Source organism: Rhamphochromis longiceps, linkage group LG8 (genome assembly GCF_057381845.1).
Source record: "Rhamphochromis longiceps isolate RC_006_pf linkage group LG8, R_longiceps_female_GT1.1, whole genome shotgun sequence".
In the NCBI taxonomy this organism is placed as follows: domain Eukaryota; kingdom Metazoa; phylum Chordata; class Actinopteri; order Cichliformes; family Cichlidae; genus Rhamphochromis; species Rhamphochromis longiceps.
In genome coordinates, this window is record NC_140564.1 from 34,999,254 (window position 1) to 35,010,810 (window position 11,557).

The 11,557-nt window shown below is 51.1% G+C and overlaps 2 protein-coding genes across 3 annotated transcripts; one reads left to right on the plus strand and one right to left on the minus strand.

The window, feature by feature from the left end:
• Window positions 1-477: 477 nt before the first annotated feature.
• On the plus strand, window positions 478-6,415 carry atad1b (ATPase family AAA domain containing 1b). Its single transcript, XM_085417252.1, has 10 exons — window positions 478-603; window positions 1,813-2,004; window positions 2,086-2,184; window positions 2,322-2,442; window positions 2,567-2,767; window positions 4,698-4,804; window positions 4,931-5,020; window positions 5,097-5,147; window positions 5,562-5,692; window positions 5,781-6,415. The coding sequence occupies exons 2-10, from the start codon at window positions 1,831-1,833 to the stop codon at window positions 5,899-5,901; spliced, it is 1,095 nt and encodes a 364-aa protein (XP_085273378.1). The 5' UTR covers window positions 478-603; window positions 1,813-1,830; the 3' UTR covers window positions 5,902-6,415.
• A 1,127-nt stretch (window positions 6,416-7,542) lies between these two features.
• minpp1b (multiple inositol-polyphosphate phosphatase 1b) lies at window positions 7,543-11,314 on the minus strand. Of its 2 annotated transcripts, XR_014913104.1 has the most exons (8): window positions 10,587-11,314; window positions 10,189-10,380; window positions 9,911-10,111; window positions 9,649-9,746; window positions 9,213-9,343; window positions 8,857-8,990; window positions 7,930-8,492; window positions 7,543-7,888 (listed from the first exon to the last, which is right to left on the minus strand). XR_014913104.1 is itself a non-coding variant. In XM_085417245.1 (7 exons), exons 1-7 carry the CDS (start codon window positions 11,128-11,130, stop codon window positions 8,239-8,241), a joined length of 1,554 nt encoding a protein of 517 aa, XP_085273371.1. In that variant the 5' UTR covers window positions 11,131-11,314; the 3' UTR covers window positions 7,543-8,238. The 2 variants fall into 2 exon arrangements, 1 of the variants encoding a protein (XP_085273371.1); XM_085417245.1 differs by having other exon boundaries at window positions 7,543-8,492.
• Window positions 11,315-11,557: the final 243 nt, after the last annotated feature.

An 11,557-nucleotide genomic window follows, 5' to 3' on the forward strand; every position in this document is an offset into this window, starting at 1 on the left:
TCTACTTGTCAATGAATAGGTACAATACATAATCTGTACTTTTCTAATTATTCTAAATATTCTTAACTATTTAAGCATCTTTCGGTATCCTGCTCATTTTGCACACTCCAGCCTTGGTTTGCCACTTATCTGTACTCTAACTTTAATAACTGTACAGTACTCTGTTTCGGTAACTATTTCCTATTTTACTGCAGGGCAACCTGCACGTGGCGAATAAAGCTTTGATTGATTGATTGATTGATTGGGATCAAGGGATCAAGGGACCCAGGGATCAATAAAGTATTCTGATTCTGATTCTGATTGATTGATTGATAACTCTTGTCCATGATGGAAATATGTAAAAAGTTTGTGTTTCTGTTCTATATCCTGTTCTGTTTGTATATGTGTTTTCTTGCTGCTTTTACAACCACATTTCCCCCTGTGGGACAATTAAAGGATTATTCTATTCTATTTTATTCTATTCTAGGTCACTACGTGTTTCGATTTTGCCTGCAGGGGGCGCAGCAGAGTCGTGAGTTAAATAAAACGTAGAAGACGACGAGAATCCACATCCGGCTGTCACTGCCGTGCCGCAAAGGAAGAGCCAAAGGAATATCTGGACAGGTGAGCGTGATTCTACCTGACAGATGAGCCAGTTCCGCCCGGCTCCTCTGCTACAGGTGCCGGTGCTGCCGGTGCTCTTCGACGGAGACTCGCGTGTCTTTATCCGCTCGGAACCGCTCCGTGAGGCCCTGCAGCTTCGAAGGTCAAGCTAATGCTAAAGCTAGTCCTTTCGGTTTTACCGTGTGAGCACCGCGGGGTCCAGACTGTGTCCGGTTTTTAAAGATAAGTTGGAAGTTCCGGACCGTCAGGTGTTTGTTTTCCAGAGCAGCAGGTCTGACTCTGAGCTCAGGTGTAGACGATTATAACTCACGTATGAATATGTATGACCTGAGGTCAGCTTTCAGCCTCGCGCTGAGAGAAGGATGAACTGTGTTCAACCTCAGCTAAACCGCATCACCTGTACGTCAGCGATGCTGTTAGTTATAGCTTATTTTCCCATAAAGTCCACTACAGAATAGCTGTTGTCATGCGCAGTTATGCCTCCGTTTGCAACCACGTGATTGAAACCATACGAAGGATAAAAGAGCTTTGTTGTCCCACAGGGACGTTTGTCCTGGACAAACAGTCCAGCAACATGAGCAAAAATACAGTGCTGTCATACAACTCTGGCAAACATTTATGTGCACCGCCATCTTTAAACCGTTTTGCAGCTGCTTGCTCTGTAACCTCTGCGTAAAAACCAGACAGACCTCATAAACCATTGTAGCTGCCAGAAACCAAGACGTGACCTGATGTAACAACGTTCACATTTCATCATTGATTAAGAGAATTGTATTTCTGAGCCGCCAGACTCTGAAAAATGGCTGATTTCCAGGACCTTTAATCAGGGTCGATCACCAGGCTGAAAATCCAGCGGTTTTCAGTTTAACTACTCACAGAGTCAGCGGGAGAAGATGATCCAGCCGGCAGTGACGGTCCCTGCACCGAAACCTCAGCCCTGAGCATTTATTCCACCTGAGTGATGGGAGGCCACATCCACCAGACTCCATTTCAAATTTGGGCTGTTTAGCATTTCTGTAACATTCTTTCCTCAAACATCACATCATGACTGAAGGCCAGCAGCTGTTTGGACCAAACCCCCTTTAAAAACCTGCCACTTTAAGCTCCTCCTGCTCCTCCTCAGAGAAACTCCGTTAGTTCAGGAGGTCTTTGTGTTCACCTGGCGCTCAGGTGTCATACCTGCTGATGACTTCTTCGTTTGTGTGGCAGGAGCTGCTGAGCGCGACGATGGTGCTGAGGGAGGTCCCGGCCGAGAACATCGCCCGTCCTCTGGGCAGGAACGAGGTCATCGGCCTCCTTTTCCGCCTCACCATATTCGGCGCTGTCACCTACTTCACCATCAAGTGGATGGTGGACGCCATTGACCCCACTAGGAAGCAGAAGGTGGAGGCTCAGAAACAGGTAAGAGCAAGCGAGCAGCTGCATGTTTGATCTTCACAGGTGGCTCGGTCTCTGATTGGTTCCTGGTTTGGTGTCTTTCAGGCCGAGAAGCTGATGCGTCAGATTGGCGTTAAAAACGTGAAGCTGTCGGAGTACGAGATGAGCATCGCCGCTCACCTGGTGGACCCGCTGAGCATGCAGGTAACGCCTCGTGTTGTTAAACTGAAGCTGTTAGAAACTCCTAAAAGCTTGCCCGCCTACGGCGGCGCCACGAGGAAACGGGAAGCGCGTGTGGTTTCTGTACCTGCATGTCACATACACCTTCTCCCTGCATGCAGATCACCTGGAGGGACATCGCAGGTCTGGACGAGGTCATCACCGAGTTAAAGGAGACGGTCATCCTACCTGTTCAGAAGAGACACCTGTTCCTGGGATCCAGGCTGCTGCAGCCCCCCAAAGGTCAGAGGTCATTCACCTGCGTCCTGTTTTAGAGTCGTCAATAAAGCTTTATACAGAAGGGAGCAAGGAAGGAAAGGAAATAAGGAAACGTGAAGGTAAAATCTGAACATGGTCTTTGTAACAGGCGTACTGCTGTACGGACCTCCGGGATGTGGGAAAACACTGATCGCTAAGGCAACGGCAAAAGAGGCGGGGTTTCGTTTCATCAACCTGCAGCCGAGCACACTGACGGACAAATGGTACGGAGAGTCCCAGAAACTCGCTGCCGCTGTGTTCTCATTGGCTGTCAAACTGCAGCCAGCGATCATCTTCATCGACGAGATAGGTGACGAACACACACACACACACGCGCACACACACACACGCGCACGCACACACACGCGCGCACGCACACACACACACACACGCACACACACACACGCACACGCGCGCACACACACGCGCACACACACACGCGCACACACACACACACGCGCACACACACACACGCGCACACGAACGCACGCACACACGCACACACACACACGCACACGCGCGCACACACACGCGCACACACACACGCGCACACACACACACGCGCACACACGCACACATGCACACACGCACGCACACGCACACACATACACACACACACGCGCACACGAACGCGCACACACACACACGAACACGCACACGAGCGCGCACGCGCGCGCACACACACACGAACGCACACGCACGCACGAACGCACACGCACGCACGCACGCACGCGCGCACACACACACACGAGAGCGCACACACACACACACGAACGCGCGCGCACACACACACACGAACGCGCGCACACACACACACGAACGCACGCACACACGAACGCGCGCACACACACGCACACACACGAACGCGCACGCACGCACGCACGAACGCACACGTACGCACGCACGAACGCACATACACACACACACGCGCACACGCGCGCGCACACGCACACACATACACACACACACGCGCACACGAACGCGCACACACACACACGAACACGCACACGAGCGCGCACGCGCGCGCACACACACACGAACGCACACGCACGCACGAACGCACACGCACGCACGCACGCGCACACACACACACGAGAGCGCGCACACACACACACGAGAGCGCGCACACACACACACGAACGCGCGCACACACACACACGAACGCACGCACACACACGCGCACGCACACACACGAACGCGCACGCACACACACGAACGCGCACGCACACACACGAACGCGCACGCACGCACGCACGAACGCACACGTACGCACGCACGAACGCGCACACACATACACACACGCACACGCGCGCGCACACGCACACACATACACACACACGCGCACACACACGCGCACACGAACGCACGCACACACGCACACACACACGCGCACACACACACACACACGCGCACGCACGCACGAACGCACACGCGCACGCACGCACGAACGCACACACACGCGCACACGCACACGCGCACACACATACACACACGCACACGCGCGCGCACACGCACACACATACACACACACACGCGCACACGAACGCACGCACACACGCACACACACGCGCACACGAACGCACACACGCACACACACATACATACGCACACACACACACACATACATACGCACACACACACACACATACATACGCACGCACACACACACACACATACATACGCACGCACACACACACACATACATACGCACGCACACACACACACACATACATACGCACGCACACACACACACACATACATACGCACGCACACACATACATACGCACGCACACACGCACACACACACACACATACATACGCACGCACACACACACACACATACATACGCACGCACACACACACACACATACATACGCACGCACACACACACACATACATACGCACGCACACACACACACACATACATACGCACGCACACACGCACACACACACACACATACATACACACACACGAACGCGCACACGAGCGCGCGCGCGCACACACACACACGAGCACGCACGCACGAACGCACACGCACGCACGCACACACGAACGCACACACGCGCACACACACACACGAACGCGCGCACACACACGAACGCGCACACACACACACACGAACGCACGCACGCACACACGAACGCACGCACGCACGCACGCACACAAAGAGTGAAAGCTGAGCCGGAGAATAGAAAAAGTAGAAACGAGAGTAAAGACCTCGCCGCCCGCGTGTTTGCAGACTCGTTCCTGCGGAGCCGCTCCAGCTCGGATCATGAAGCCACCGCCATGATGAAGGCCCAGTTCATGAGTCTGTGGGACGGACTGGACACGGACCACCACTGCCAGGTATGCACACCTGTCTGTCACATGACCTCAGCGGTGACGGGGTGTTTCCTTTTAGTAAAGATGTTTCCACATGTTTGTGTCACAATGACCTGAGGAGGGCGGGGCCACTGTGCGTGTCTGTGTCAGGTGGTCATTATGGGCGCCACCAATCGCCCCCAGGACCTGGACTCTGCCATCCTGCGGAGGATGCCCACCAGGTTCCACATCAACCAGCCTGTACGTGACTTTCAAAATAAAAGCCTCAGAAGTCTTAAAAGCAGGGGGCGTGCTGATGGTGTGTTTGTCCCCGCAGAGCGTGAGGCAGCGCGAGCAGATCCTCGGGCTGATCCTGGAGAACGAGAGGGTGAGCGCACGAGTCACGTGACCTTGTCATCATTCTGCAGCGCTTTACGACAGTCCTTCTTCTTTTACTCGTTTAATGGACGTCAGCACAGGAAATGAGAGAAAAGGAAAAGAACAAACACACAAAACAAGTTTGGCAAAGGGAAGACATGTAGGGGAAAGGAAGCAAGGAAATGATGGAAGGAAGGAGGATGGGGTTGTAGGAAATGGACTGGAAATGGGGAAGGACACAAAAGGATGGAATAAGGAAGGTAGGAACAAAGGAAAGGAGGAAAGGGAAAAACGGATAAAGATTGAAGGAAGGTTGGCAAGGAGGGGGAGAAGGAAGGAAACAAGGAAGGAAAAGAAGCCGATGGGAAGGAGGGCGGGTCGACGGACTCGAGCTCGCAGCGACCGATCTGTTTTCTCTTCACAGGTAGACTCATCGATTAGCCTCAGCGACATCGCCAAGGAAACAGAGGGTTTCTCAGGAAGTGACCTCAGAGAGATGTGTCGTGATGCGGCGCTGCTGTGTGTCCGCGACTTCGTCCACGCTGAGAACGACAGGTGGGCGTCCAGGTGTTTCTGTTGAGGTGATCAATAACAGTGACGGTTCGCTCAGGTGAGGTTTCAGTGTCGGGTTTCTCTCTCGCAGCCTTCCAGATGACATCATCCGCCCGATCCATCAGGACGACCTGCGGCGCGCCATTGTCAAAATGAGGAAGTCCAAGACCGCGGGTGGAGCCGGCGCCCTGCTGCACGCCGCTCTGGACTGAACACGCCTGGATCACACGATGACCTCAGCTCAGCCTGCAGCCGCCGCCCCTCACGCTGACATGCCACTGCTTCCTGCTTGTCCTTCAGTCAGCTGATTGGCTGACGGTGGCGGGCTTTTCTTTTTTTCTTCTTTTTTTTTAAGAATCCCGAAATCCAAAATAAAAGCTGTTTGTCAGAGCTCGCTGTCACGCGTCCGCGCCGCCGGCTCCCAAGCTTCCCCCTTTACAAAACGCTCTCATCCCGGCGCCTGAAGCTGCTGACATCACGGACACACGCGGCGGCCATCAGGCCTCGTCGTGACAAAATGTCTGACGCCAGATGGCAGGAATAGCGTCTGACTATGGGGGGAGGGATGAGATGGCGGTGAGGCACGTTAAGTTTTTCAGGCATATGACAGCGTTCTGCGTCTCCTCGCCGTTTGTTGGGTGTGAAATTGTGAGGAAAGATGGCGGTTGGGTTCAAACAAGCCGTTGCAGCGAGGCGTTTAAACTCGACGCCTGTCACACAGAGGGCTTCTACAGCAGGCTTTTATTGTGAAAATCCTCCCAAATAGAGTATAAGAAACCCACCAATAATCAATCTGATGAACAATAAGTTTACAGGTGTGAAGCACAAACGGCGAGCTTCAGCCGCTTAAACACGATTCAAGCTGCTTTGATGAAATGACGTCGTTATTGAAACTTTGACTCCGAAACACGACGCGGACGCTTTGATCCGTTTACAGTGTAAATAAACAAACGTGGCGCTGATGGCGTTTCAGGGGAACGCTTCTTTTCATCAAGTGTACTTTATTTGTAGTTTGTTTTTTTATTTGTAGTTTTTAAGCTGAGCTGGTTTCTGTTAATCCTCAGAGCTCGCAGTCGTAACAGAAACAGGAAGGCGTCAGATTTTCACATTAAAAGACCGATGAACTTCCTGATAACACTGAATCATCGTTTCATCAGACGCAGGATTTTTTACTCAGTGTGTTGTTGCCTGTTTAAGTTATCATGTAATAAAGTGGCCAAAACAACAACATGTGACTTTTTCATTCATGCGGTTCTGAGGAAAAATGTTATGAAGTCTATTTCTTTATTTTATCAAAAATAAATTTGTCAAACATTAAAGTGTAGTTACGATGGAGGAGTTTCTTTAAACGTTAAATAATAAAGCTTTTTATTGAAAAAATAAATGACCCACGTTATAACTGCAGAAGCCACGCTTCGAAAAGAGGAAAACTTTATGGACGACAACAGATCCGCTGAATTTTGTACGTTTGCAATAAAACCATTAAAGCCGCTGTTACCAAGAGACGACGTTTGACCAGCTCGGACATCAGGACACGATTCTCACGTCAACAGTTCAAAGCTCTCCTTTGTAATCTGAACAGTTTGTTTTCATTAATATTTCACATAAAATTACACAAAGTGAATTTTTAGAGGAACATTTGAAAATAAAGAATTTGTTTTGAGTAATAAAGAAGTAAAACAGTTTTCTACAGCTTCTTTGGTTCGAGCTGCTGTTTGGAAGTGTAACAGTGAACTTTGACTTTAAATAAGACACTTTGTTCTGTTTTGATGGTGAACTTTTTTTTTTATTAAAGCTTTAAATGAAAAACCTTTGGATGAAGATTCAGAAAATAAAAAAAAAAAAAAAAAAAAAAAAAAAATACCCAAAAAGTTTTTGGCACAAAGTTGAAACATTTTTCACCCTGAACAAATCAAAGATTAAAATAAATAAAGTCAAAATGATTCAGATCTCAGCCCGACACCCTGACCTGGACTCACAATTTGTAAAAGACTTTTATTGTGAAAATCCTGGTAGAAAGAAAATCAACCACCGAAAAAATAAAGCTGAAGCTTCTCTGGCATAACTGAGACTAAAGGTGGAGGCAGGGGAAGGAGGGCACCCGCCCTCCGTCACATTTACCTGCAGTTTAACCTTCACACTTCCTGCTGACCCGAGAACATCAAAGCACATTTCACGTTTAACTTTTACCCAGAAACACTCAGACCTCAGGCCCCTGAAAACCTCAGGCTCGTTTACACTTCTGTACAAACAGAGGAGCCGCCCCCTGCTGGTCATTGGAAGGACTGCAGGCTGACGGAACCGTGTCCATCGTTTATCTACAGTCTGTGTCAGACTCCCTAAGTCAGACTTTGAGCGAACGAAAGGAAGAAGCTGGCCAATCAGAGCTCAGGTCCAGACATCTTCATGAGTTACATGACGTCTTTCTCCTGCTTCAAACGTCTGAACTGGGAAAAATTCTAGTGCGTGACTGGACGCTTGTTGTCAGGGGGTGGGGCTCCATGCCCCCAGGTTAGCAGGTGTGTTAGGCTTACAGTCCTCTGTCCCTCTCAGAGCTCCGTGTTGGGCGCTCGGCCCACCGCCCTCCCCTCGCACTCTCTATGGAAGTCGCAGCCGTCCAGCAGGTGGCGGTACGTTGCCCGGACGTCACGGTACAGCGGCGCATCCTCCGCCTCCAGCCCGGGGAATCGAACTGGCGACTCATTGACAAGTAGCTGCAGCCGTGGGCCTCGCTGGCAGTCGTACAGCACGAACAGCAGGTTGGCGGCGTATGGCACGATGAGACTGGTCCGGAAACGGCGACCTGCAAGACGCCATAGGGAGACTTCCTGTTAGAGCGAGACTCATGAAACAGCAGATTGTGGCTGTGACAATGATGTCATGATGATGTCATGATGATGTCACGCCACTCTCCAGAATGTTCTGTAGTCTGAACATCTTGTTTTAAATTTAAGGACTTTACGAGTGAACGTTTGGGAACATTTGGGACTTTAATGTGACATGAATACATTCATATTTCTGGAGAATCACGTCTCAGGACATACAAGTGCAGTTCCTGGAGGACTGAGGATGACAACGACGGCGTTTTTGTGTGTTGTGTCAATAAAAACAAGAAAAACTTGTTCTGCTCTCTGATTGGATGCTATGTTAGAGGTGGCGCTTCTTACCATGCTGTGAGTCGTAGTTGGTGGCAGTGGGTGGAGTCTGGTCCTTGTAGAGTCCCAGCAGAGAGAGGAGGGGGAGGAGCGTCTCAGCATGACCCACCAAGATGGAGGCGGGCTCTGGGGACGCGTCAGTGGACCTGACGGAGACACGATCGGTTCAATCAGTGATCGATCAAACCAAACGATTGGTGACGGCAATCGGAGCTCAGAAACGAGCACAGCCGCTCGGGAGCCATGTTGAAGCGGCTTTGGGTGGTTTTTACGAAGCATCACCTAAATGAGCTTCGCTAGTTGAAAACCACCTTCAGAGCTGAAAAACACGCCAACAAACAAACAACGATCGCAGGGGCCCCACCCACCTGCGAGGACGACCGGCTCTGTCCAGCGTCCTGAAGACGTGATGGAAGAGCGGGCAGCTGGACAGGCTGTTGATCTCGTGGCCGTGCGAACGCTTCCAGTACTGCTTCAAGTCCGACTTGTACTCCAACACCTGCAGACGGCGAGTGGGGAGAGGAAACCCACGGACCAATCAGAGAGCCGTAAACACTTATGAGCCATTTGATCGCTTTACCATCGACAACCTGACCTGAGAGCCATCTGCAGCATCACTAATCAATAATGGATAATGGATTGCATTTATATGCGCTTTACAGTGCCACTATTCACTCCCTCTCACATTCACACACTGGTGGAGGCAGCTACAGTGCAGTACAATGCACGCAGATCAGTGCAGATCAGGTCCTCTCAGCTGTCTTACTGATCCCGGATCAGCCCCGGAATAACGCGGAACGTTACCTTTGCGTCGCTCTCGTCAAACAGGAAGCACCACGGCGAGTGCACGTTTTTGATGGAGAGCTCGTACGAGCACAAGAAGAACGCCGCCTCCAGCAGATCTACAGGAGGCACAGAGGGACAATCTTCATCACACAAAAAACACCGCCCCCTGTGGGACAGGAAGTCCACAGAGCGGCATATGGAGAAATTTTAAAAAGCTTAACTGCATCATGGGAGATGTAGTGTGTGTGTGTGTGTGTGTGTGTGTGTGGGCATAAGAGACCTGGTGTGAGTCGGTAGTGAGGAAGGCCCAGCCTGTCGGCCATCCTCCTCCTCACTCCCTCCATCTCCTCGCCATGTTTGAACTTCTCCACCTCCAGCAGCGCCGTGCGGTTGTTCTCCACGCCCTCCACATAACCACGGCAACGGTCAAAGAAACGCATCAACTCATCGTCCACCTCGTGGCTGTACTCCGGCTCGCCATCTGCCCAAACACAAAGGTCAGAGGTCAGGCTCAAGGACTCACGTTATCGAGAAAGTCTCTGGGGTGGTGAGACTCACCGTGGCATCCCCAGCGGCGCTGCAGCCCCTCCTGAAACGCCTCCACGCTGCTCACGCAGCGATGCTTCGAGCTGGTCAGGAAGCGCACCCTCCTCTTCCTCACGCTCTCCTCGGACAGCAGAGATGGGAACACAGACGCCAGGCGGCTTGCCAGCTGACGCAGGTCATCCCGGCCCTTCATCACCAGCTGACCTGAGGAGCATCATCATCATCATCATCATTATCAGGGTCGGTCATACGCTCTGAGGTCACATGGTCCCCCTCACGCATTACGTTACTAACAGTACACGATTAGGATGATGTATTCAAGTATTTATTTAGGCATTTAAGTATTCGAGTACTTATTCATGTTAATATATTCATGTATACATGTTCTGTACTGACGGTCGCGGGCTCACCGTCCATGTCCTCGGTGTACCACGCCTCCCAGCGGTTCCGGATCTCCTGCAGCCAGCTCTCAGATCCGCCGGAGGCCCTGGAAGCTTCGGTCCGGACCATCTCGCTCAGTTTCCGGATCCTGCGGATGTTCTTAAGGGTCGGGTAGCGGCTGCCGTGTCGGATGACGGCGGTGAGGTGGACCGGGGAGCATTGCTCGGCCGGGGGCGGTCTCAGGACCGAAGGGTCCGCGGACAGAGGGTCCCGCAGCAGGTGCGGGTTCACCTCCTCGTACCGGGTCTTGGTGCCGAAGTACCCGGCGATGTGCGGGATGTCCGGGACCGACAGGGAGGCGAAGGACAGGCGGGGCACGAGCAGACCCAGACTGGCCAGCAGCACACCTCCAGCGGGGTGAAACACGGAGAACATGTCGGCGGGGACCGGAGAACTGAGCCGGGGAGACAGACGGGGTCCACCTGCTTCCGCCTTTCTTGCTTTGTTGATGTTCCGGGTTTGTGTGACCTTTAACCTCCTGTTTTTCCGGTGTGCGGGCCGACCAAAAAGCATCCGCGAGGTTTAAAATTCAACATTTTTCGTTAAACTTCAACTTCGATGAAAAGTTGAGTTATGTAAAAAAAAAACTGCCGGAACTAATTTAGTGGTTAAAAAAAGAAGAAGAAAAAGGTTTTACCCTCTGAAGCTTCAAATTCAACACATCAATATAGAGAGGCACAATACAGCTTCCGCTTAACGGAAGCCAAAATAAAAGCCCTAACCGGTTTGTCTCTTTCAAAGTAAAAGCTTAAATGACAACAGGAAATGCATTTTACTCAAAATCGACATGAACTTTTTTTTTTAACTAATAAAATAATAATAAAACAATTTAAAGAATCAGAATTTGTAGCTGATGAAGTTATGGAAATAGTTATTTTTCTGTATGGACACACTGATGTCATGTCTCCTTGTTCCTAAATCAGGGGTCATTTTAAATGGT

Coding starts and splice junctions, on each gene's coding strand:
- atad1b (XM_085417252.1), top strand. CDS start 1,831: ATGGTGCTGAGGGAGGTCCCGGCCGAGAACATCGCCCGTCCTCTGGGC. Junction 5,148..5,561: donor TGATCCTGGAGAACGAGAGG/GTGAGCGCACGA, acceptor TTCTCTTCACAG/GTAGACTCATCGATTAGCCT. Junction 5,693..5,780: donor GTCCACGCTGAGAACGACAG/GTGGGCGTCCAG, acceptor TCTCTCTCGCAG/CCTTCCAGATGACATCATCC.
- minpp1b (XM_085417245.1), bottom strand. CDS start 11,130: ATGCTTTTTGGTCGGCCCGCACACCGGAAAAACAGGAGGTTAAAGGTC. Junction 9,344..9,648: donor TTGACGAGAGCGACGCAAAG/GTAACGTTCCGC, acceptor CGCCGTCTGCAG/GTGTTGGAGTACAAGTCGGA. Junction 8,493..8,856: donor CAACTACGACTCACAGCATG/GTAAGAAGCGCC, acceptor GGCGTCTTGCAG/GTCGCCGTTTCCGGACCAGT.